The 23,983-nt window shown below is 42.7% G+C and overlaps 1 protein-coding gene across 10 annotated transcripts in view; it reads left to right on the top strand.

Moving 5' to 3' along the window:
- The window catches only part of SLC37A3 (solute carrier family 37 member 3), a 44,795-nt gene extending 27,675 nt beyond the window's left edge, over window positions 1-17,120 (top strand). For 5 of the 10 annotated variants that reach the window (XM_073809987.1, XM_033863353.2, XM_073809985.1 and 2 more), the window contains 9 exons: window positions 947-1,043; window positions 3,222-3,306; window positions 4,042-4,220; window positions 6,436-6,577; window positions 8,135-8,236; window positions 8,844-8,891; window positions 9,851-10,002; window positions 14,021-14,086; window positions 15,725-17,120. In XM_073809987.1, the coding sequence (XP_073666088.1) occupies window positions 947-1,043; window positions 3,222-3,306; window positions 4,042-4,220; window positions 6,436-6,577; window positions 8,135-8,236; window positions 8,844-8,891; window positions 9,851-10,002; window positions 14,021-14,086; window positions 15,725-15,817 (964 nt within the window). In that variant the 3' untranslated portion in view covers window positions 15,818-17,120. The other 5 variants (XM_073809986.1, XM_073809990.1, XM_073809988.1 and 2 more) reach the window with 5 other exon arrangements.
- Window positions 17,121-23,983: the final 6,863 nt, after the last annotated feature.

The following is a 23,983-nucleotide window of genomic DNA, read 5'->3' as shown; positions in this document are numbered from 1 at the left end:
TTGTGGCGTGCGGGCTCTAGAGCACAGGCAGTTGTGGCACACGGGCTTAGTTGCTCCGTGGCATGTGGGATCTTCCTGGACCAGGGATTGAACCCGTATCCCCTGCATTGGCAGGCGGATTCTTTTTTTTCTTAATATAAATTTATTTATTTATTTAATTTATTTTATGGCTGCATTGGGTCTTTGTTGCTGCACTCAGGCTTTTTCTAGTTGTGGTGAGCGGGACTACTCTTCGTTGCAGTGCACGGGCTTCTAATTGCGGTGGCTTCTCTTGTAGCGGAGCATGGGCTCTAGGCACGCAGGCTTCAGTAGTTGTGGCACGTGGGCTCAGTAGTTGTGGCTTGTGGGCTCTAGAGCGCTGGCTCAGTAGTCGTGGCGCACGGGCTTAGTTGCTCCATGGCATGTAGGATCTTCCCGGACCAGGGCTCAAACCGTGTCCCCTGCATTGGCAGGCGGATTCTTAACCACTGCGCCACCAGGGAATTCCGCATCTTATTTTTTTTGTGTGTGAAGTATTTATTAAAATCTTTTGCCCCTTTTTCAGAAACTTTGTATTTGAGATTATTGTAGATTTATACTCTTTAACATTTTATTGCATTGTCTATTTTTCACCTTATTGAGTTTTGAGAGTTCTTTATATTCCAGTGACAAGTCTTCTGTCAGATAAATGATATCCAAATAGTTTCTCCCAATTTGTGGCTTGTCTTTTTAAATTCTCTTAATGGTGTTTTTCAGTGAGCCCCAAATTGAACTTATAATAAAATCTTAGAGTTAGAAGAGACCTACCTGATGTTTTGCCATTTGGGTGTACTTTAAAAAAACGTTAAAGTAGAATATTGATTCTTTGTAATGCGAACCTGCACTATTTTGGCCATTTTGTATTTGAACTGCACATAAAATCCCTTCTGATTCTATTGTCTTCTGTTTTGCACTGTTCCCATCATAGACGAGGAGTTGTTTTTGGTCTCTGGAGTGCCTGTGCCTCAGTGGGCAATATTTTGGGAGCATGTCTAGCTTCTTCCGTTCTGCAGTATGGTTATGAGGTAGGTGTTTCTTTCTAGCTTTTTCTTGAGTATATAAATATATTTTCTATTTTAGGAAATAATCCTGTGACCATTTAAAATGACCTAGAGCTATGTCTGGGTGGGGCAAGGTTTGTATTAAGAGTGGACAAACTCTTGGTAAATTCAAACACGTTAAAAAATTAGTCATGGAAAAACAACCAAATCTAAAGACATATCGGTTGGGGAAAAGTATTTGCAACTCATGTTACAGATAAAGAGCTAATTTCCTTAATATATAAAGAAAGCCCACAAATTGATAAGAAAAAGACCAACACACAGAAAGAAAGGTAAAGGATTTGACTCTGTAGTTCATGAAAAGGAAATAGAAATGGCTTGTAAACATACGGCAGGGTATTCCACTTCACTCAGAATTTATTCCTTCATTCAGTAAATATTTTTAAGCTCCTCTAAGTGCCCCAAGGCAGTAAAGAATAGAGCCCTGACCAAGAGACAAAAATCTCTACCCTTATGGAGTTTAGGTGTAGTCGGCAGAGAAATGCAAATTAAAACTACACTGTAAAAAAAAAAAAGAAAAGAAACGACACTGTATACTTATTATATTGGTAAAAACCCCAAAGCTTGGTAACATGTTTATGAGGATGTGACAAAACAGGCATTGCAGATGGGAGAGTAAATAACCCCTCTTGGGGTCAGTATGGTCTATCAAAATTATAATGGCTTTCACCAAGCAGTTCCACATCTGTGAATTAATCCCATTGGTGAATAAACTTCAGCATGTACAGAGAGATACATCTACAAGGTTATTTACTTCAACATTATTTGTAATAGCAAAAGATTGGTAACATGTCAACCAAAAGGGAAATAGTTGCACTAAGGAACTCCTATTCAGTGGAATGCTGTGCAGCTGTGAAATAGAATTATGCAGCCCTAATGTCCTGACAGGGAAACAGCTCAATGGTGTGTTAAGTGAAGAAAGCAAGGGTGCATAACCGTGTGTGTTGAATGCTGCCATTTGTGTGAAATGGAGGAAGAATTAAAGAGTATCTATTGTATTGGCTTGTATGTTTCCAAAACAATCTCTGCAAAGTAAAAATGAAATAACAGTGCTTATATGTGGAAAAATGAGAATTGAATGGCTGGGAGAAGGGATGGGAGGGAGGGTTTAACTATACATCTTCTACTTTTTGTTACTTGAATCATTGTCAACCTATTGCCTGTTCAAAACCCTAATAATTAAAAGTAAATTGCTCTTTTGAAAAGCAGCAGATACATTTTTAAGCTGCTCACCAAGTGTTTGGTCCCTGAAGAATTCTGGTCTAGTTAGGGCCAGTGGGAAGTCCTTCCTGTGTTCACATTCACCTTTTCCCAGGTTTCTTAGCTTCACACCTGGATTGTACTAATTGGCTCAGATGGGAATTTCAGTTCGCCCTACGTGCTGCTCCCAGATTTGACTTCTGGCAAAACTAATTTTGTCACCTGTCTCTCTGCATCAGGCTCCACTCTTAAATAAAATAATATTCAGCGATGCAGCCTGGCTCTTGAGTCTTTCATCTGGATAGCACCTTTCCAAGTCAGTGTTCTTCCCTGTTACCCCCAGCAGAAGCCCTCAGCTCCCACCATGCAGAAGGCTTTCCATCTCCCTCCCACCTGGTGCCTTTGCCTCAGCCGTGCCAGGAAAGGTGGTCAGTTGCTATGATTTTCAGCTGCTCCCTAAAGCATTGTCTCCCTCCTTCAACCTCTTTAGCTGTTTCCTTCTTCTGAATTCAGTTCCTCTGTTTGTTTCCTATTAGGACTGGGCCTTCTCATTTATCAGCTACATGCTGCCTTATACTATTATTTTGTGTACTGTTTAATCCTCTCAACTGGAAAATATCTTTGAGGGCAGATACTGTCTTTTGTAGGAGGCCGAGTAGTGTAAGGATTATTACTTTTGGAGCTAGTTCTGATTTCATGATCGTAATAGTACCACTCAGTGTCCCGTGGACCTCAGTTATCCTCTCTGAGTCCCATAGAGTCACTGGGAAAAACTTGTGAGAAAACACAAGTAAAACACTTAGCTCAGTGCCTGGCACAGGCTAGGCGCTCAGCGCTCATTTCCTTTCCAGTCGCCCTGTCCTCCCCCCGTGTGCCTCTAATGAATGTGCCTTTAATGAGCATCTCAGATGCGTCAGGAACACCTTTCCCTTCCCCCTCCAGTATGCCTTTCTGGTGACGGCGGCTGTGCAGTTTGCTGGTGGGATCATCATCTTCTTTGGACTCTTGGTATCACCCGAAGAAATTGGTGAGAAGCTGCTCTTCTACTCAGAACGTCTTACTATTATAGGCAAAGAGAAACCTGTGGCCAGAACAGCCTATCTCTTTCTTCCTAGGAGAACTGTGAGCTCCTTTCAGTGAATGCAAGGAGCAGTATTGCTGTTTGTATCCTGTTGACGCTGCGGCCTCTCCTGGCACAGCTGCAAATGTTTGAGGCAGTGAGGCTCACCTTTTTATAGATTCAGGGAAAACTCATCATTTGCAAATGGGTTTTATAATGGAGATGCTGGCTAGAAATTAGCATGGATGTATTTCGAATTTCACTTCTTGAGACAGATTTCTTTTCCTTCATAAAAATAATTTAGTGTGATACTTATCTGTGGTTAAATACAGAACGTGTACAAGTGAAACCACAGAAGCAGATAGATGTATGATTCTTCTATCTTTTGAGTATACTAAAGAGACATGTCAGTTTAAGAGCACGTAATTAATGGTGTTTTTGGTATTATGTAAGAGAGATACTGTGATGTAGCTGAAAAAGCTTTGCTTTGAAGCCAGGTCAAGGAGAATTAGAGGCCTGCGTTTGTGGCTCATTAGCTGTGTGACCTTAATTGACCTTGGACTCTGAACCTTAGTAGCTTCTTCTGTAAAATGGAAATAAAGATAACATGGACCCCGTAAGTAATGATGCATGCAAAGCACTTAGCCCAGTGCTGGGCACCTGGAGGGCCCTCTGTAAACATGGATGTCACTCTTGTTGTAGGTCTCCCAGGTATTGAGGCCGAAGAAAATTTTGAAGACGACTCACACAGGCCATTGATTAGTGGTGCTGAAAATGAAGATGAAGCTGAGCCTAATTATTCAATCCAAGAAGACAAGACTATTACCCAAGTCAAGGCGATAAGCTTTTACCAGGCTTGTTGCCTTCCCGGAGTTATAGCGGTAAAGCCTGTTCAAATCTCCTTACCACAGCCAGTGAGATGTTATAGCCGGGATAGTAACTCTGCCTGGGATAAAGCATCTTGAAGTATTTCGCTTCTCTCTGAGACTTTATTTTAGGAATATATGTTCAGAGGAATAGTGAATATTGGCCCTCAGCCTGTTTCTGTATTGGCACCACTTGAAGTTTTATCTGAAATCTAATGCAGGGTTTGGCAAAACCTTTTCTGTACAGAGCCAGTTAGTAAATGTTTTCAGCTTTGGGGGCACCATACAGTCTCTGCCACAATCGCTCAACTCAGTAGAGGAAAGGAGTCCATGGACGATACGGAACAAATGGGCCTGGCCGTATTTGGCCCGTGAGCTGGAATTTGCTGACCGTGGTCTAGCCTTCGAGTAAGAAGGCAAAATTGATATTTTAAAATATATACCTTTTGGCCTGTTGAAGTCTTATAGAATTATAAATAGCCCAAGAGAGGTTTGAGTGGTTCGTTAGGTCTGTTTGATTTGCCTATATCCTTACTATTCTAGGGGAAAAAAAGTTTTCCCTTCTGTTAAAGGTCCAGAGCAGAATACTCCACAGCATTTCCTGGTAATGCATTCCAGTGTTTCCGCAACCTTTACAGTTAGGTTTTTTCCTAATGTCTGAACTGAAGCCCTTCTGCTGCAGTTTTTCTGTCTTGGTGTTTCGGGCGCTCTAGCATAGGAGTGGAAGTTAAGAGGCCTAGGTTATGTTGCCAGCTTACCCATTAACTAGGCCTGGGGTAAGTCACTCAGCCCGTCCTCGTGTCTCAGTTCCCCTTCCTATGGACAGAAAGCCTACCAGTCCTCCCTGGAGTCTGTAACACTGGGTTATTGTATTGTGAATAAGCACCTTTTTTATTTTATTGTGTAATGGTGCTTTATGAACGCAACCCGTCAGTAAATTCAGAGTCTGCAGGTTGTCCTATTTCATACTTTCCAGTTCCCTTCTACCTGCCCCCAAGCTAAGAGAACTGACATTTACAAACAAGATAGTTTAAGCGTGAGTTAAAATTTAAGTGTAAGTTCCCACAAGTCTTCAACCAAAAGATGATGTGTAATACAAGGGAAATGCAAGTTCCTTTGGGCCTGTTCTTATGCTAATGATCAGTATTTTTTAAAGTAGTTATTAAAATGTTCTGCTGGTAATAGGTTAATTTCTGAGACAGAACTTAGATTTGTTGTGACTAAACGTGGCCCTCTTTTGCTATTGCTTTGTGTTTCACAAGCTATTGTTCCCTGCCACGGGCAGGGTGTAAAGGAAATCCAGTTAACTTAATTCCTTTGTCTTTGTGGCAGGCTGTCTGGACAAAATGCACTCATGATTGGGATTTGGCTCTCTAGGGGGTGGCTGCTGCCCTGCCTGGGAAGCTGCTTTAAAACAAGTGATACCTAGGGAATAACTGGCAGCTCCAGGGAAAAGAATATACTAGCCAGACACCCTTTGAAGTCAGTCTCTCTGTTCCTCCCCCTTTTTCCTTTGATGCTAAATATCAGGATTTCCTGGTAATAATGTGTTGAATATAGGATTCTCAGCCCCGCTGCCATCTTAAGGCAGCTGTAACTTTCATTCCTCAACCTAGAGCCACAAGACCCATGACGATCCTGTTCTTTCACTTTTGACTCAAAGCTTGTGGAAACTACAGCGTGAAAGTAGTTTTCATGTTGATGCTTTTCTTAAGACCTTGGAACCGTAGTCCAGTCCCATTGCTTTGCATTGTCCATAATGTTAACTTCACAGGAAGTAGAGCCAAAAAAGTCTGGCTGCTTGCAATAAAGGCTGTGATGTTTCTGGATTCGTTTGCGTATGGTTAGTGCTAGTCAGTGGCATGAATACCTTTTATCTTTATCCATATAAAGAAATATGAGTATGTGCCCTGCCTTGCAGGTTCAAAACACTGGTTTGCTTCTACCAGAGAACTGAAAGAAGAAAGTGGGGGGACAATTAAGGAGTAGTCCTATGTGTTTTTTATCCCAAGGCCTACTGTACTGCCTTTCTAGACGCTAAGGGGGGATGAAGAGAAGAGGGAGACTGGGTAAAGTCAGGCAAATAGGAATTTGTAGAAACGTTTAATTTGAAAATCAGGTACTATTCGCCCCATACTCCTCTGTTTTGTTTTGTTGTTTAATTACATTTACATGGTAGTTATGTTGTGCCGTTTGTTCCTTACTGGTAGTTGGATGTTTTTCCCTATAGTATTCACTGGCCTACGCCTGCTTGAAGTTAGTGAATTACTCCTTCTTCTTCTGGTTGCCCTTTTATCTGAGTAATAACTTCGGATGGAAGGAGGCTGAAGCCGACAAGCTGTCCATTTGGTACGATGTTGGAGGAATTATAGGTAAGGCCAGTGATACATCTTTTTCTGTAATAAGAATTAGTCACTAGTCATATTTTACTGGGTTATGAAATCTGGCATCATTTAAAGTTTTATTACTTATTCCACAGCTATTTTTCCTAAACTGTCCTACGAGTAAATAGCCAAACTCTTAAAAAAAAAAAAGTCCTCAGAAAAGAAGCCCTGGCCTGTGGCAGCCCTGCGATTTACAGGGCTCTTTTTCCCAGTCCTTTGTTGATGGATCAGTTCTTTTGTCTTGGGAAGTGCAGGGATGTCTCTCTCTGATCCCTTTAAGTGTAACCCTTTTGTACACTTTCAGCGATAGCTTAGCTGTAAAGCAAATTGTATGTCAGACATTCAAGTTAGGATGTGAATGTGTTCATTTTATATACCACACCGCAGCCAAAGAAGGGAAACATACTAGCTTAGTGTATTGATTGTCAGATCATAAAGGTAGGAATAATAGTAGGGATTAATTTTTTTGTTTTGCAGTTGCTTCATTGTACACAGCAGATTTTTTTGTTTGTTTGTTTTTTTGCGGTACGCGGGCCTCTCACCGTTGTGGCCTCTCCCGTTGCGGAGCACAGGCTCCGGACGCACAGGCTCAGCGGCCATGGCTCACGGGCCCAGCCGCTCCGCGGCATGTGGGATCCTCCCAGATCAGGGCACGAACCCGTGTCACCTAGCATTGGCAGGCGGACTCTCAACCACTGCGCCACCAGGGAAGCCCCACAGCAGATTTTAACAGTGACCTTTTGTTCTAACTGGAAGTGTAAACAAGGAAGTAGGAAACTTTCAAATCAGACAGATGTACAGGTTGCATGTTAGTGGGTACTGCTTACATGGCTGTGGCAGAACCTTAATATCCTTTCTGTAATGTTCACATTTAGAAGTGTGGGAAGCCTAAACTGCCCTGAGCGCATGAAAGCACAGTGTATCCTTAGGTGATATACTGTTGCTGTATTTGAACTTGGGTGCCCTTGTTCTTAGATCCAGAGCCAAGGTGAGGTTGCTGCCTTTAGACCTGCACGTACTTCTGATGAGGGTGTACCAGGTGTCCCATTGCCCCTAGACTCCAAGTAGGAATGCATCTAAATGTGACTGCGTTGCTTCAAGGATCCACATCACTTCTTTTAAACGTCTTGACCTATTAGTTATTACCAAACCATGATTGCTGCACTTAATTTTAGTGAATATTTATGTTCACTACTACTAATAGCCGATGAAGCACAGTCCTTAATTAATTATCTTTTAAAATAAAAAGCAGGAAAAGCCTTCACAGCTGGTTGGAGAAGCAAAAACAGCAAGGAACAGTGGGGTAGTTTTGATGATTTTCCCTTATTTGTGGTGTTCCGTCCCCATCAGCCATCATGGCAGTTAATAGTCAGGTAACCTTTCTGAAAGGAAATTACGGAGGAAATGTTTTAGGAGAGCCAGCTCTCTTTTTGGATGGACCAGTGTTAGGATCCTGATCGCAGGTGGAGGGTATGTGGTAAGCAAGAGTCAGGTAACTGAGCTAAATTAGACATGTTGATTGGGTTGCACTCTTTGTGCTTGAAGGTGGAACTCTGCAAGGCTTCATCTCTGATGTGCTACAGAAGAGAGCCCCGGTGTTAGCTCTCAGTCTGCTTCTGGCCGTCGGCTCCCTCGTTGGATATAGTCGTGAGTATTCCCTTGCAATTAAACTGTTTTCCTCATCTCTTAGGACTAAGGCATTTATTTGCCTTGAGTCAGTGATCAACCCTGGGGGGATAGTTGAGACCAGCCACAAAGGCATAATATTGGACCTTTGTATTGTCCTGTAAATGCCGCTAAAAGTATCACATAGTTTTATTTGTGTTGGGGAGGAAACTGGCATCTCTTCTGCTTTGTTGGTTTGTTTAAAAGCTTGCTTGGGAGTGTATATGCTTTGTTCAAGGGTAGGCTCCAGAGTGGCAGCATTAGAGCCAATAAAACAATAAAAGGGACAAGATTTCAAAAGAGGAAAGATGGTAATTAGGTTTGGTATATGTCCCTTAAGATGCTGCTGAGATAGAAGCAGAGTTTTCCTGTAAGCTTTTAGAAGTCACATTAGCTTGAGCACCAGCAAGAAGCAGACATTACAAATAAAAGCTGGGGGAGGTGGTGATGGAGCTGTATGCGCTTGTATCCCTGGGAGCGATCTGTGAGGTCACGGAGATCCAGGCGCAGATCTGTGTGTACTGTTGGGTGGAGGCACACGTAATGCGCTCCTCAGATCGTTGTTCTGTGTCTGTGTGTCTCCTCACAGGTTCTCCAAATGATAAGTCCATCAATGCGCTTCTGATGGCTGTCACAGGTATGGCATAAGCTCCATTTCACTGTACTGTTTCTCTGTAAGGAAAAAGGAAAAAAGGAAACTGATTTCTCCTTCAATTTGAGTAATGCTAAAACCACAATTATAGAGAACTCAGAAGGTAAAAAGGAAAGATGCCTCCTTCAGATCCTACTTCTCTGCTCTCGTGTGACCTCCTCAGTCCTGTCGTGACAGAGGCAGTCCCTTTTGACAGAGGTTTCCTAAGATTTTTGATTGCTGCCCCGCCCGCTCATGTTACTTGCGGAAGTGGCTTAGGAAGATGCCGCATTGGAAACCAATTCACCAGCCTTCAAAAGGTCCAGTATAGCTAGTTTTTCCTCCTGTGTTGGAATTGGTCAGAATTTCTTCACTTGAGCCCCAGGTGAAACAATTCGGTGCAATTAGCGACCATGTTATAGAAGAATTCTTATTTTTCAACTTGAGATCATAGGATAGTGGGAGCTGCTCCTGCTCTATGAGGCACGTGGGACTGATGCAGCCTCATGGACAGAGTCACATGGGCCAACTCCCGCTCAGTCCTTGGACAGCCTCACCGCGAGCAGTGGTCGATGGAACCCCCTACACCGCTGAAATCGCTTTTTCTCCTCTCTTTTTTTTCAATACGTTTGGTTGAATTTGGGCAGTCAGATGCTCTGCGCTGCACCTCTACCATAAGAGAATTTGACAAGCTAGTGCAGTTAGTTGTCAATGCATGCGCACTTCACAGGATTAGAAAGCTGTGTGTTCACTCTATTTTCTAGAGAAAAGTGGATGCTAACTAGTTTGAAGATGTTACTATCTGGGGGAGTTTCCATTTTTATTGGTTATTTTTTTCCCCTCTTTTTGTTTCTCTCCAACATACTGATTGGAGTATTGGGATTAAGAGTTTGCTTTATTCAGTAGATTCCTAGTGTTGTTACAAATAGTGTCTTAATAAGAACCTGTTCTGTTTATGACTTCAGGATTTTTTATTGGTGGACCTTCTAATATGATTAGCTCTGCTATTTCTGCGGACCTGGGTCGTCAGGAGCTGATCCAAGGCAGCACTGAGGCTTTGGCGACCGTCACAGGAATAGTTGATGGAACCGGGAGCATTGGAGCTGCGGTAGGCCAGGTGAGAGAGCAGGGGAGGGCTTGACATGGAGTGCTCAGCAGTTCTTCAGCGGTGGAAGAGTTTACCCCACCCTCTGGGCCACAGTAGGGTGGCACTCTTGTGCTGTAGTGCACTGTACTGAAAGCCTTGTGTTTTTAGTCTTTGAGGTCCAGCTGATGTGACCTAATGTGGAAGGTTGCTCTACATTTATCAGTTCCTTCTTTCCACTTTTACCTCCAGATTCTTCCTGTCTGAAAAGAAGCTAACACCTCATAAGACAGATTCTCCAGTCCCAGCCCGCCACCCCTTTCTTCCAGCCTGAACTTGGCACTCCAAGGAGGCCATGAGACACATGCTTCTCATTACCCCACACCTGACATGCAGGCCCTACCTCTGTCCCCCTACCAGACACACACACGTACACACATTCTTCCCATGGATCCCTGCCAGAAATTGCCATGGACTCTGCAGCTGCCCTGAGTCGCTTACTCTGCTTCCTACAACTGTGTCTCAGAAGGCGGTTCATAAATGTCTTATGCCAGAATCATCTGGGGGTTCATTAAAGTACTGAACACTAAGCTTACTGTAGACTTGCTGAGTGATAGCCTGGGGATCTGTATTTCAGCAAGCCTTCCTGGCGATTCTTATGCACTCTGAAGTTTGAGATCTTCTGGGCTAAGATTGGCCTACTCTAGGTAATCAGAACTATTCAAATCGATCCTTTTTGCTTACATTCAGCTTCAGAAAGGCATCCCTTCTCTGGGACAGTCATGAGTCATGCCTCGCCTAGGGTATACTACTCTAGGTCATTGCAGAATGTGGATTTTGCAAAATGTGGATTTGAGAATCAACTGCATGGATAAAATGGTTGAAACCGTGGAAGTGATGTGATGTTTAATGGGGAAAGAAAATATAGGCAAACCCTCAGAGGATGCCCAATGGTCACAGAAACAGGAAGCCAGAATTTGAGGAGGTGTGTTACTCAGATCATAGAGGTAGAGAGATCAGGAGAAAGAGAATGGAAGGAAAAAGGCTTGTAGTTTTGACATTGAGGTCATTAAATGGCCTTGAAGATTGCTGCTTAATGGGAGTGGATCAGTGGTATCCGATTGCTAGTGGTTAATGCAAGAGCAAATACTGAGGGAGATAAACCATCTTAGTGCTGGTCTCCACCCAGCCATATATTACACATTTATTTGTTAATGTCTGTGTCTCCCACTGTAAGGTGAGCTTCACGAGGGCAGCATTTTATTTGTTTTGTGTTCTACTGTAGCCCTGGTACCAGGAACGGTACCAGGAACGGTGCCTGGCACACAGTAGACATTCAGATATTTGTGGAATGATTGTAGAATGAGTGATTTATAGGATCAGTGTGTTAGCATATTTGATTCTGAGACTAAAGGAAAAACAAACTTAGCAAAGGTAGGAGAAATTTGTCCTGGAGTAGGAACTAAAAAAAATGCTATTGGCCACCTGTTCAGATGTCTTCATATAAGGGGTATTGGGCATCCTTTTCTGAAATTACTGTATTTTAAGTTTTCCTTCCCAACTAATGTTTTCTTCATTAATCAAATGGGTAGATTGTAATTAGCATTTCAAGGAGTTTCTTTTTATTTAGAATGCCTGCCAGTGTTACGATCCCTATCTGTGAACATGGGTCAGCATTAGGTTGACTTTCATGGTTTGGGAAGCAGGACCAGGACCAAAGCATAGCTAGCTTTACTCATTCCCCCGCCATGTTGATTTTTGAATGATTTTCTATTGCTTGAGGTATGAAATCCCAAACTCCATGACTTAATAGGGACTTAATAAAGCCCTTAGAAGGAAACATAGGGACGACGCCTCATGACAGATATACACCAGTGGTCAGTAAGCACCTGAAAAGATTCTCAGCATCCTTAGGGAGATGCAAAGCAAAAACATGAGCTACCACTTGACACCTAATGGCTGTAGTTAAAACAAAACAGAGTAACAGGTGTTGGTGAGGATGTGGAGAAATTCACATACAGTGCTGGTGGGAATGTAAAATCGTGCAGCTACTGTAGAAAACACTATGGTGGTTCCTCAAAAAGTTAAACATAGAATTACCATATGACCCAGCAATTCCACTCCTAGGTATGTTGTACCCCAAAGAATTGAAAACGGATTCAGATATTTGTTTACCGATGTTCACCACAGCGTTATTCATAGTAGCCAAAAGGTGGAAACAACTCAAGTGTCCGTTGATAGATGAATGGATAAACAAAATGTGGTATATCTATGCAATGGGATATTATTTAGCCATAAAAAGGAATGGAGTTCTGATACATGCTACAACATGAATGAACCTTAACAACATTATGCTAAGTGAAATAAGCCAGACACAAAAATATTGTGTGATTCTACTTAACATGAAATATCTTGAATGGTAAATTCATAGAGACAGAAAGCAGATTAGAGTTTATCAGGGGCTGAGGAGAGGGGCCATGGAGAGTTCTTGCAGAGAGTTAACGGGTGCAGAGTTTCTGTTAGGGGTGATGAAAAATTTTGAAAATAGGTAGTGGTGATGGTTGTGCAACATCATGAATGTATTTGATGCTGCTGAGTTGTACACTGAAAGATGGTTAAAATGGCAAGCTTTATGTTACATGTATTTATTTTTTAAAAGAGCATGGGTTAAAAACTATTGGATACCTTTTATTAATTGAAAATAAAAGAATGTGCTGTAGAGTGTCAAAGTCATACAGTAATCCTATGAGCAAATAGTGTAATTGAAAAATGAGTGGTATACTTAAAAGACAAACTTAAAAAAAATTTATTTATTTATTTATTTATTTATTTGGCTGCATCGGGTCTTAGTTGCAGCATGCGAACTCTTAGTTGTGGCATGTGGAATCTAGTTCCCTGACCAGGGATCGAACCCAGGCCCCCTACATTGGGTGCGTGGAGTCTTAGCCACTGGACCACCAGGGAAGTTGCAGAGACGAACTATTTTTAAAAGCATCAATTATAGTACCATTCACTGGAAGAAGGACTGATTAAGTGGAAGTGACTTGAGGCTGTTCATCATCCTCTCTTAATTTTTTTTTTATAAATTTATTTATTTTATTTTATTTATTTTTGGCTGTGTTGGGTCTTCGTTGCTGCACACAGGCTTCCTCTAGTTGTGGCGAGTGGGGGCTACTCTTCGTTGCAGTGCATGGGCTTCTCACTGAGGTGGCTTCTCTTGTTGTGGAGCATGGGCTCTAGGTGCGCGGGCTCAGTAGTTGTGGCTCACGGGCTCTAGAGCGCAGGCTCAGTAGTTGTGGCACATGGGCTTAGTTGCTCCATGGCTTGTGGGATCTTCCCGGACCAGGGCTCAAACCCGTGTCCCTTGCATTGGCAGGTGGTTTCTTAACCACTGCGCCACCAGGGAAGTCCCCATCATCCTCTCTTAATAGAAAAGTGAAAAAAAATATACCTCCTGAACTTGTGTCTTCTGTTACACAGATTTTGGACTGTGCCAGCTTACCAAATGAAGGGTGTCAATAAAGCTTAAATAGGAGCATGTATATGCAAGAGCTCTGCAAACTGCAAAACATTATACAAATCCTAACTCCTTTTTATTTTCTAGAAGAGATATGTTTAATCTACTTTTTTAAAAAAAATTATTTATTTTATTATTTATTATTTTTGGCTGCATTGGGTCTTCGTTGCTGCGCGTGGGCTTTCCCTAGTTGCGGTGAGCAGGGGCTACTCTTTGTTGCAGTAGTACTTTTTGAAGCACGGGCTTCTCATCGCAGTGGCTTCTCCTGTTGTGGAGCATGGGCTCCAGGCGCACGGGCTTCAGTAGTTGTGGCTCGTGGGCTCCAGAGCACAGACTCAGTAGTTGTGGCGCACGGGCCTAGTTGCTCTGCGGCATGTGGGATCTTCCCGGACCAGGGCTCGAACCCGCGTCCCCTGCATTGGCAGGCGGATTCTTAACCACTGCGCCACCAGGGAAGCCCTAATCTACTTTTTAGCTACTTCAGTTTATTATTTTATAAAGGATTATATTGTGATTTCTTTTTCTCCCTTTTAGTATTTAGTGTCTTTGATCCAGGACAACCTAGGATGGATGTGGGTTTTCTACTTTTTCATTCTTATGGTAAGTGTGTGCCCTTTTTGTTTTTTTTAAACTAGTAGTTTTTAAATTAAATTAGTTCAAAGCATTTACTTAAATCACTTTTTTTACACGCAAAGTAGTTTTTTTTGGTTGAGGAATAATTGACTTAAAATAAATTGCATATATTTAACAAGTAAAATTTCGTACAGTTTAACATATGTGCATGCGTGTCTGTGAACCCATCATCCCGATCAGGACAGTAAATGTATCCATCACTCCCAAAAGTTTCTTCATGGCCCCTGTGTAATCCCTGTCTCTTGCCTCGCCACCATCCCACCTCTCTCCAGGTAACTACTGATGCACTTTCTGTTGCTATAGATAAACTTGCGTTTTCTTGAGTTTTATATACATGGAATCATACACTATGTATTTTTGTCTGCTTCTTTCCTTCAGCATAATTATTTTGAGATTCATCCATGTTGTTGCATGTATCAGTAGTTCATTTCTTTTTATGGTTAAATCACTTCTTAAACCAACAAAATTGCTGACCACTTTTAAAGATTCTTTTGTGAAAAGTAACATTTTATTATTCTGAAAGACACATTCATTTTTCAAGGAAGGAAAGGGCTGTTAGTTTGCCCTTGACCTGAGTCTAATGAGTATTGTCATTTATAATTCCAGAAAAAATGAAGAGAGATTTATACCCCCAACCATTAATCAGGGTACTCTTCCAGAGTACTCTCTGTCTGCTAAATATAATTTGGGAATTCTGAAGGAAATGTGTATGCCAAGCCACATAGGGTTAAAAAAGAAGCATTGCTGTAATTAACACTGTGGTGTGCAAGTTCTAAAATGAACCTCGAGTCTCTTGAGAAAATATCTGTTGTGCCTTCAACATTCTTGGCTGGAACTCTGTACTTTCTGGGAAACAGCCAACACAGAATAAGGCCTTGTGCTTTTAAAACATTGCTCTCTTTTGAATAAGCATGTGACATACTCTTATCACATATTGAGACGGTGCTCAAGACAGGTCTACTTGAGAGTCTGGTGATGGCTTCGTCCACCAGGGGATGCATTCAGTATCCTGTCCCTAAATCTAGGGCATCCTAATTGGAGGCAGCCTCCATTGCCCAAGTCTAGATGCTGTCCTCCAGCCTATCCAAGGAGCCTTTGGGATAGCTCAGCACCTGGAATCCCCTGGAGCTGCCTTAAGGCTTATGTACTCTGCTATCACAAAGGATGCTTTCTTCTGCCTGAGTGCTCTCCAGCTTCTACAGACTGGGCCGTATAACTCGGTCATCTACTTCTGAGTAGAGGGAAGTATCTCCTGATGAACCTGTTGGTGTGATCATACTAGAAATGTAATAGAAAGAAAACGGAATCTGTTAGAAGAAACACTGTTTAAATCTGAGCTCCAGTATCAATTTTCTGCCCTACCTATGAGTTATTTAATCTGTGTACCTTAGTTCTTTTTTTGGAGACTGTAATGTAACATTAAGTATTTTGTAATATTAACTGTAATTTTCAAAATCATTTTCTAATTCATTAAAGATTGAGTTGTCCTTGTACGAAGTCAAAAAGAATGTAATTGTCCAAATTCATTATTATGTTCAAAACATGATGCTCTAACAGAATTAATTAACTTGTCACTGCATGTTCAATGCTTTTTTCTCTTCACAGACAAGTTGCACAATTCTATTTATTTCACCATTAATAGTGAGGGAAATATGCTATCTTATGCAAAGACGAGAAGCTCGCATATTGAGTGGGTGACTGGTGCCCACAAAAGAACAAGAATAATAGGAGACACATCAGGACTATTTCTTTTCATTCACCTTATTTTGGGGTTGTCTTAAGAGCTCCAGCATAACCTCAGATCGTCAAGCCTCTTTCAACAGTGTCAGCCGCCGGAGATGCTGACCAGAGTGAAGGCTGGGCTGTTTTTCTACACTATAGGAATCATTGTTAATGATTTTTATCGCTGTTGTTTCATGAATGTACTGAATGGCCTATGAATCTGCCAGTGTCTTTTTTGGCCTGTGGAGGTTTATCCCTTTAACCGTAAATGCTGTATTGGACTTGGACCCAAGTTCTCCAGTCTGGAAAGCCGAGTGACCACAAGGCAGTCAGGCATGGTTTGTATCAGTGACGTGCTCCACGAATAGAAAGGATCGTTGCATTTTGCTTTGGTCATGAGTTTGCAGAGCGTGCCTCGTCTCTGAAGCATCAAATCCGGATAAAGCACTCTAGCTGGGTCCAGCGTAAGCCTGCTTGGACAGAGAATCCCTTTGTTAACGACGGTGGGAAAAATCACACTACATGCTGATTGGCTCAGTCACTCTGTATCTGCTCTAAAGTCGTTCAGCTCCAGAAGCAGAAATATCTTCAAGTGATTGTCAACTTGTTCTCCTCCGTCTTCATTCAGAATTCCCTTTGGCTCCTGGAAGTCTTTAGTCTTCCTTTCAAGGACCATAAGGTACCTCGATTGTGAACATGCCAGTGTGTAATTTACAACTGAAGTACTCAACCCCAGATTGGTTCTCTGGGAACTTTAGGATCCACTAGGAAGCTAATCTGCTTAGCACTATTTTCAGAGGATTGATCTCTGTCGCAGCTGGGTTCCTTGCATTACCTCAGCAGAAGACTAGAATTAGAGAAAAAAGAAAGACCTTTTGGCCCTGTAAGTGTTAAGTATGTGACCTTGAATCACATTAATGGATTACTAGGGCCTGAGGTGTATCTAGGTATCTATTCTTTAGAAGTTTGTAGAATATATGTCTTCAAGGCTGTGAATTCTATACTAATTATGAATATTTTAAGGTCATACTGTATATATATTTTAAATTATGGAAGTTAACAGGTGAAAACTGTGCAATTTTGAGGGAGGGCTGCCTAATTTGCATTGGGTTATGGAATATTTTTCAACCTCTTGCTTTATACTCTCAAATGCGGTGCGTTTATGAACTTGTTAATGTTATTTAATCAAGCAGATTTCCAATCAGTTAATTGCTCATTACTGACAAAAAGGGAAAATATGAAACACAGAAAGGGAAAATAAACTGACTTTTATAATAAATATCTGTCCACCTGGTTATTTTATATATACCGTGAGCTCCGCGCTGTAGAATGTGACTCATGCCTTGCAATTTCCTGCTACTGAGTGTTCCCTGGTGACTATTCACTGACCCTACGGTGTTGCCAGATTGTACAGGTCTATTTCTACTACATTCTGTGAAAGCCTTCCCTTCCCCTTTGTGTAAGACTGTGCTGAGTTTGGATGAGCTGCCTAGTTGTAATTTAAGAATCGTCTCTAGATGAACCCCGTTTTGATGATTTAGCCCCTGTCTGACATTTGGCTGAGCGTTTCCTCTCCCCCTACGTAATCAGTGTGGTCACATCTTCGTATCCTGACACCAACCATTGTTTTCTTTCTCAAGTTTAAAATTAGCTGGACAGGTGTTCCTCTGACCTCTCTGTAGCCCCCAAGTTGTACCTGAAATGAAATTATAAATAAAACAACTGCTCAGCACTGAATGAAATTATATCTTGCACTATGGATATATTTCCTATTGTTCTCTTTCTTACGTGTTAGCTTTAAAGAACTCCTAAGAGTTAACTTTCTTATTTTTTTTTCCCTTGAAGAAAAGGCCATAGTGAAGGCCAGTTTGGAAAAGCATTCTTCTCCGACACCTCGATCCTCCGATACTCACTAGGTTGAAATACAGCACTCTGGCCTGCCTTTTCTTGTCATATGGTGTTTTCTTTTCTCCTTCCATATAGTTTCAAAGGGAGAAAGGCCCCTCTCCACTCCTGCTTATTCTAGTCTTTGCCGCTTCCTGGAGGGCTGGTGTCCCAGTCAACATTCACACAAGAAATGTCTGAGGGCCCCCGTGTGCGTCGTGAAGTTCAGCAAGATGGAGGGTACAGGATGCTCTTGTCCACCACTCCTTCCCTTTCCTTTACAACATCAGAAGTCCTCCCTCCTCCCACATAGGTAACTGATAAAGCCTTTTCTTATCCCTACTAGTTCTTCTGACTTACGTCCTATTTTCCTTTTCACAACCAAATCCTTTGAGTTAACAGATGGTATCTGCTGCCCTCCTGGCTGTGCTACAAACTTCCTCCTCAACTAGGTAACTAACTGTATGTCTATTTGTCCAGGACACTCCTGGTTTATGCCTGATGTTCTGACATAATTATCACGTCATAATTATAGCACTTTCCTTTGCTCTCCCAGTCTCCTAGTTTGGATATGTTACCCTTAACCTCTGACCTTTTTTGCATTGCTCTCCAGAAACCGTGCAACTGAAGGTCATAGAACTTAGATATCTTTTTTTCCTCATTCCTTATCTTTCTTAATCCTCCTCTTATACTTGACTCCGGTAACCACTTCATCTTCTCCAGGACTTTTTTTCTTTGGCTTCTATGGCATTTTAATGTATTGAATCTTCTTATTTCCTATCTTTTACTGGGTTCTCTTCTCTGCTCACCCTCTGCTAGTTTCCAATAGGGGTCACCAGCTTTCCCAGATGAGCTGTTCTTAATACCTAACAATAGCTCTGTTAAGTACTAAAGAGAGATAGGGCATCCATTTATATAATACTATCTGGTGTTTAGTTAACTGCAAGTCTCAAGGGAAGTGAGCTCAACTTATGTAACCTCAACCCCTGTCCCATCCCCACCCAGACCACACTGCCAATTGGCTTTATGAATGGTTTTCAAATTTTCTAAGTCATAAACCCTTTTGAGAAGCTGACAGCCATTTGCCCTCTCCCCAGATCAAAATGCACCTGTGAACAAACTTTCAAGGTTTATTACAGGGTGTTCACAGGCCAAAACTTGAAGCCCGTCCTTAGACCACAGAGTTAGAAACCTTGGTTGAGAGAATCGAGTGCCATCTGTTAGCCTGAGGTTTCCCACAATCCACCTTGTCTGTTTCTTTCTTTCTTTATTTATTTAGGCTGCACCAGGTCTTAGTTGCAGCATGCGAGATCTAGTTCCCCAACCAGGGATCAAACCCGGGCCCCCTGCATTGTGAGCATGGAGTCTTACCCACTGGACAAACAGGGAAGTCCCTCAGTTTGTTTCTTTACCGAATCTCCTGATGTCTCTCTACACGAACTTTCTACAAAATCAGACTGGTTAGCTTATTGACTACAAATGGCAGTGTGTATTCATATCAGTTTACATTTTTTTTGGAAGCACCTGTGTTTTGGTTTGTTTTCTCTTTTTTTTGGTTTCTTAAATGAAAAAAATGTTTAATTGTGATAAAATACATGTAACATAAAATGTACCGTCTTAACCATTTTAAGTATACAGTTCAGTAGTGTTAAGTATTAATATATTCACACCGTAGTGCTTACCTTCTAGTGTTGATTCACACTTCTGGTCTGTAATACCCCTTCTTAACTCTCTACTTTCTGAATCTTAATTTTTTCCTCAAGACTTGGACAAGCACCATCTAGTCCAAGAAACCATTTTCCAGCCACAGCCTTACTGGCCCCGCATCGTCTCGCCTTTTTTTGGTAGCAATAGCAATATTACTTATTTGGTCCTTAGCTGCTTCAGTCTAACCTGTTTTTATATCTAACTCCCCAAGGTGATTATTGGTCTTTTTTTTTTTTTGGCTGCATTGGGTCTTTATTGCTGTGCGCGGGCTTTCTCTAGTTGCGGCGAGCGGGGGCTGCTCTTCGTTGCGGTGCATGGGCTCTGGGCGCGTGGGCTTAGGTAATTGTGGCACGTGGGCTCAGTAGTTGTGGCTTGCAGGCTCTAGAGCGCAGGCTCAGTAGTTGTGGCGCACAGGCTTAGTTGCTCCGCGGCATGTGGGATCTTCCCGGACCAGGGCTCGGACCCGTGTCTCCTGCAGTGGCAGGCGGATTCTTAACCACTGCCCCACCAGGGAAGCCCTGATTATTGGTCTTTTTCTCCAATGCCTAGTTCCTTGCATGGTTGGTGCTGCGTAAATGTTGATCGTGTTGGAAGAGGTGGAAGGAAAAGGAGTGGAGGGGGGCCGAGTGGAGTGTGGCTCCCTGACCCTGCATGTGGCTCTTCCCCTTGCTTTACAACATGACACTGCCTCCCACAGTAAATGGCCAGGTTATCAGGCCAGGCCGTGGGGCAGAGAATGCATTGTCCTCTCCTCAGGCTCTTCAGTAGCCGTATCAGCTCTCCTGGGGAACTAAGCCACAGTGAAGGGCGAGCTTGCTGCTACAGAAGAAACCCCATGTTGTTCAGGCTGCTGTCTTTATTCCTGCTGCGTGTTTTCACCTGGCCCATCCTCTTCCTTCCAGTTCTGTCTGTCCCTCTGAGCTCCTGATGTCCTACCTCCATGGGACTTTGCTTTTTTTTTCTTAATTGAAGTTTAGTTGATTTACAATGTTGTGTTAGTTTCAGGTGTACAGCAAAGTGATTCAGTTACACATATGTATATATATATTTTTTCTGCAGATTCTTTTCCCTTATAGGTTATTACAAAATATTGAGTAGAATTCCCTGTGCTATATAGTAGGTCTTTGTTGGTTATCTGTTTTATATATAGTAGAGTGTATATGTTCATCTCCATGGAGCTTTTCCTGATTACCCCACTTCTAATGCTCTTTCCTTTCCTTAAAATTCTAGAGTCATTACATAGACCGTGCAGTCTGCCCAGGCCGAGTGATTTTACTGCCTTATTTTGTTCTCTGGTTGTTTCTGGTTAAGTTGTTTCCTCAGTTAAATTGTGAGCGTGAAAGAGTCAACTCCATGTCCAAGGTCGCAGCAACCATCAATCAAGACAGCTGGTTTATCTTCCCTTGTGGCCTCTGTACTTTCAGGCACATCTTCCTTTTGCTTTTCCTTAAATGCCCTGACCATTTCTAGTGACCAAGTTTTTATTTATTTACTTATTTATTTATTTTTGGCTGCATTGGGTATTCGTTGCTGCGTACGGGCTTTCACTAGGTTGCTGTGAGCGGGGGCTACTCTTCGTTGTGATGCACGGGCTTCTCATTGCCGTGGCTTCTCTTGTTGCGGAGCACGGGCTCTAGGCATGCGGGCTTCAGTAGTTGTGGCACGCGGGCTCAGTAGTTGTGGCTCGCGGGCTCTAGAGCGCAGGCTCAGTAGTTGTGGCTCGCGGGCTTAGTTGCTCCACGGCATGTGGGATCTTCCTGGACCAGGGCTCGAACCTGTGTCCCCTGCATTAGTAGGAAGATTCTTAACCACTGTGCTACCCAGAGAAGTCCCTCTGGTGACCAGGTTTGTTCCAGCATATACCCAGAATAAAATCAGATTCAGTATGAAATTTATATATGTGAACACAGATAATACAAATCACTTAAATGGTTATATATGTGTTACAGGTAATTCTAGGTGACTATATATATATATATATGTAATTATGTGTTACATTTAACTATACACACACATATAAATATATACATATGTACATGTACATCAAGACTAATATTTGAAAGGGAGTTCTGTGCCTGAGCCACCAACGCTTCATGTGTGTACACAACTTGCTATTTTTTTTAAGCTTCTCATCTTCCTGGCCTCATTTTCTTTTCTTTTTTTAAACAAGTTTATTTTATTATTTATTTATTTGGCTGCACTGCATGGCATGCGGGGTCTTAGTTCCCAGACCAGGAATCAAACCCGTGCCCCCTGCAATGGAAGCATGGTGTCTTAACCACTGGATCACCAGGGAAGTCCCCTGGCCTGATTTTCTTTATTTTCTTTTTTATTTTTTTGGTCGTGCCGCACGGCTTGTGGGATCTTAGTTCCCTGATCAGGGATCAAATCTGGGCCCCCTGCAGTGGAAGCCCAGAGTCCTAACCACTGGACCACCAGGGAATTCCTGGTACATGACTTTTAAAAGTGCCCTCCCATCCACTACTCTCTTTTATCCCCACTGCATTTGTAAGGTAGGAGGACCCGTGGTTGTGGTCCTTAGATTTGAGAACTGAGGCTCTGAGAAGCTCATGGGTTTGCCCAGGGTCACACATCTAGTACATGACAGCAGGACTGAATCAAAACCCAGGTCTTCTGACTTCAGTGTTTTTTTCCGTGATGCTACTCGGCCTCTTCTCATTTGACTTTAATCTTATCTTGGGCTTCCTTCCAAGGTACATGCTGTGCAAGGCTCTCGAATTCCGAGTGCCAGAGTCCTGCAGGTGAGCAGGGCTGCCAGACGCTGCGAAGCTTTGGCTTTTAAAAAGAAAAAACATTATTTATTTATTTTTGGCTGCATTGGGTCTTCGTTGCTGCGTGCGGGCTTTTCTCTAGTTGCGTCGAGCGGGGGCTACTTTTCGTTGCGGTGTGCAGGCTTCTCATTGCGGTGGCTTCTCTTGTTGCAGAGCACGGGCTCTAGGCACGCGGGCTTCAGTAGTTGTGGCGCACGGGCTTCAGTAGTTGTGGAGCGTGGGCTAAGTAGTTGTGGCTTGCGGGCTCTAGAGCACAGGCTCAGGAGTGGTGGTGCACGGGCTTAGTTGCTCCGCGGCATGTGGGATCTTCCCGGACGAGGGCTGGAACCCATGTCCCCCGCATTGGCAGGTGCCCCAGGGACGTCCGAAGCTTTGTCTTAAAACTGCCTCCAGCTCGCACCTGCTGCTGGACTGAGTGCCCCTCAGAGCCCCCCAGGGCCCCTCTCTGCAGCGCCTTCCGCTCCAGGTTTGCCTTTTTAAGGAGGATCTCTTCCCTCTTTCCTGGTCCTTCTGCCTGAGGCTTAGGAAGATCTGCCACCTGACAGACTCTTGCATTGTGACGTCTTCTGTCCTCCCCCGGCCCTGGAGTTGGTGGAGGTGCTGATATCCCATGCCCACCTGAGCCAGCTCTGCCTCTTTCCTCTTGACCAAGGTCCCTGCTCTTACCCGTCTTTTTTTTTTTTTTTTTTTTTTGGCGACGCCTCAAGGCTTGTGGGATCTTATTTCCCTGACCAGGGATTGAACCCAGGCCCCAGCAGTGAAAGCACCAAGTCCTAACCACTGAACTGCCAGGAATTCCTTTACCCTTCCTTCTAATGAATGTTTAATTAACTTTGAATGACGGTCTTATATCTAAAATGCTATTAGTCAGCTTTTTATTGCCTGCCATTGCCCTCTGATTAAAGAAATAACTTATTTTTCCCTTTTGCCCTTTCAGAAATTAGATAACAAGTAGCAAAATCATTTGAAACCATTTAAAATCCCATTTAATCACAAGGATGTTGTCATAACTTCATCATCAGTGAAATACTGATAAAAAGGCCACGCTGTTGGATGGGAATGTTGATCTGGATTGTAATGGGATAATTGTATTTAGGTAAAACCTTTCATCCAAGTACTTCAAAGGCCTTCACCTTGTTTAATAGTTATTATCAGGCCCTGAAGAGTGACATCAGTATACCATAGTCCTAGATTGTGTGTGTGCATGTGCACATTTGCGTATGTATTTAGCGTTTTGTTTGTTTTCCTAGGCTCACCATAGAAAGTTTCAGGAACCTAACTCTTGCTGTGGATTTCATTAAAAAAAACGATACCTAAGGAATCGCATACATAACTTGCCTTTGTTGCATGGGATTAAGATGTGAATGGGGTTACAAAATAAAGAGAGACGGCTCTGGAGCCAGGAGGGTGGAACTGGGGGATGAAGGAGCAGTGACTAAAATAGAGGCTGAAGAGATACCCTTCCCCAAATGCCCCCAGTCGTGAGATAGGTTTCATCCTTGTTGGCTCTACTAGGTGGGTTCACGTAAAAATGATTCTGTGAACAAGGTCTTGGAGAGAAGATAATTTAACAGAACTTTTGAAATTCAAAACAAGCCTGTGTCCTGGCTGAGGGAAAGGTCCCTATCTCTGCAATCACTTTGAGGCTGTTGAAGCAGCGTCTGGATAAAGGGATGGGTTACTTAAGAGAAGAACCTTTTAGAGAAAAGACTAGCAAAGGTTTTTTTTTTTCACCCCCCGCACCGTGTGGATCTTAGTC

This window comes from Tursiops truncatus, chromosome 9 (assembly GCF_011762595.2).
Source record: "Tursiops truncatus isolate mTurTru1 chromosome 9, mTurTru1.mat.Y, whole genome shotgun sequence".
NCBI classification, from domain to species: Eukaryota; Metazoa; Chordata; class Mammalia; order Artiodactyla; family Delphinidae; genus Tursiops; species Tursiops truncatus.
Note: the sequence above shows the minus strand (reverse complement) of the source record. Positions and strands in the feature narration are given on the sequence as shown.